Below are 1,513 nucleotides of genomic sequence, written 5' to 3'. Positions count from 1 at the left end.
GCAGCCTTACGAGCGGATCGTCAGGAGGTGGAGCCTTTCGTAGCCCCTGAGACGGTTGCGACGGTCCCAGTCACCGCCCGACTCGACGAGCGCCCTTGGCACGCTCGACGTGCTTCTTCGTCAGGAGCTTGTCACCGTAGAAGAGGCCCATGCGGACAATGGCGAGACGAGATCGATTTTGGTGCCGAGGATGCCCGTCTTCTCAAAGACATCTTCGTATGCCGTGATGGCGCGGTCCTGTGCCACGCATGTTAGCTCGCTCGCAACGCCAACCTCGCAATCCGAATGGTGCAGGCACCCACCTTGTCGCCAACCCGCGCCCAGAATTCAGCCCTCTTTCCTCGCGCGGCCTGGACCTCGGTGTCGCCAGCCTGCTCCACCGCCTCGTCCTCCTCTTTCTGAATGCCCTCGAGCTCGGCGTCGTTCTCTGATTTCAACTGCTTGTACAAATCTTCATCCCATGGCAGGTTGATGGTGGTCTGGCTCTTTGTGGCGATCATGCCGACGAGACTGGACTTGCGGCTGGGGGGCTTGCCAGGAACGGACTGGCTTGACCCCTCGCCGACAGTGTTGAGGATGCCCTCGAGCGGGTGTGCGAGGAATCGGTAGAAGGGCGCCATCTTGTGCTCGGCGATGGCATCTTGGAGGACCTTGACAGCGGCCTGCTGGACTGACTTGGAGGCGTAGGGGTTGGTGAGGGTGAAGACATGCTGGGAGAGAGGGAGGAGCGGCCACTTTGCGTACTGCGGTTCGGAACCCATAGTGGCGGATGTGACGAGTTCTCTGATGCAGATGTGTTGATCGCAAAGTAATGGCAACAAGAGCTGGGACGGAGATGGTCGTGGGGTGAGGAGGGTGACGTTGGCGGGTTTGAAGTTGGAGTTGATGATTGCAGCTTTGGAGCTTTCGATCGTCACAGATACACTTCGAAGGTGCAAGGTGCCGATGTGAGTGTTGGGGTGATGTGATTGGCCAGCTGCCCTGGTCCTGCTGTAAGGTGTGTGAGGCTCCAGCGCAACACGTACTTGCCCATTAGTGTAGTATGTGTGCCTGCCGTAGTTCAAAGGCGGAATTCTACGGTGCACCTTTACAGCATATCGTGCAGTGGATCTGACTTTCTTCATCCCTGCCTTGTCCGTTTGAAGCTAGTGACAGAGCTCGACCTCGACCCTTCTTCGTAACTACTTCCTACCTACCTCATACCTATCCTGACTATTCACTCAAAAACCATCGTCACGAACAAGACTTTGACCTCTCCTTTCGCGTCAATCCAACCCTTCCATTACTAAAAATCTCGCTCGAATCCTTCCTATCATCTCATCATGGCCGACGATCGATACGGCTACGAGGAAAATCCCCAGCCATACACCGTCAACAATCTCGACCCCCCCAGAATACGAAAGGCAGACAACACAGAAGAACTTCCGCAACCTTACAACGCCAAGGAGCTACAGCCCGCTAAACGCCGAGCATGTCGCCAAATGAGCACCATCCTCGCAAGCAGAAGAGCCCT

At 56.3% G+C, this 1,513-nt stretch overlaps 1 protein-coding gene across 1 annotated transcript; it reads right to left on the bottom strand.

Moving 5' to 3' along the window:
• Positions 1-120: 120 nt before the first annotated feature.
• On the bottom strand, positions 121-1,033 carry VDBG_07966 (conserved hypothetical protein; the record flags this gene model as incomplete). The annotated part of the gene is made up of 3 exons (XM_003001661.1): positions 121-237; positions 303-990; positions 1,026-1,033. 3 exons carry the CDS (start codon positions 1,031-1,033, stop codon positions 121-123), a joined length of 813 nt encoding a protein of 270 aa, XP_003001707.1.
• Between the last annotated feature and the right edge of the window lie 480 nt (positions 1,034-1,513).

This window comes from Verticillium alfalfae, genomic scaffold (assembly GCF_000150825.1).
Source record: "Verticillium alfalfae VaMs.102 supercont1.11 genomic scaffold, whole genome shotgun sequence".
In the NCBI taxonomy this organism is placed as follows: Eukaryota; Fungi; Ascomycota; class Sordariomycetes; order Glomerellales; family Plectosphaerellaceae; genus Verticillium; species Verticillium alfalfae.
Note: the sequence above shows the minus strand (reverse complement) of the source record. Positions and strands in the feature narration are given on the sequence as shown.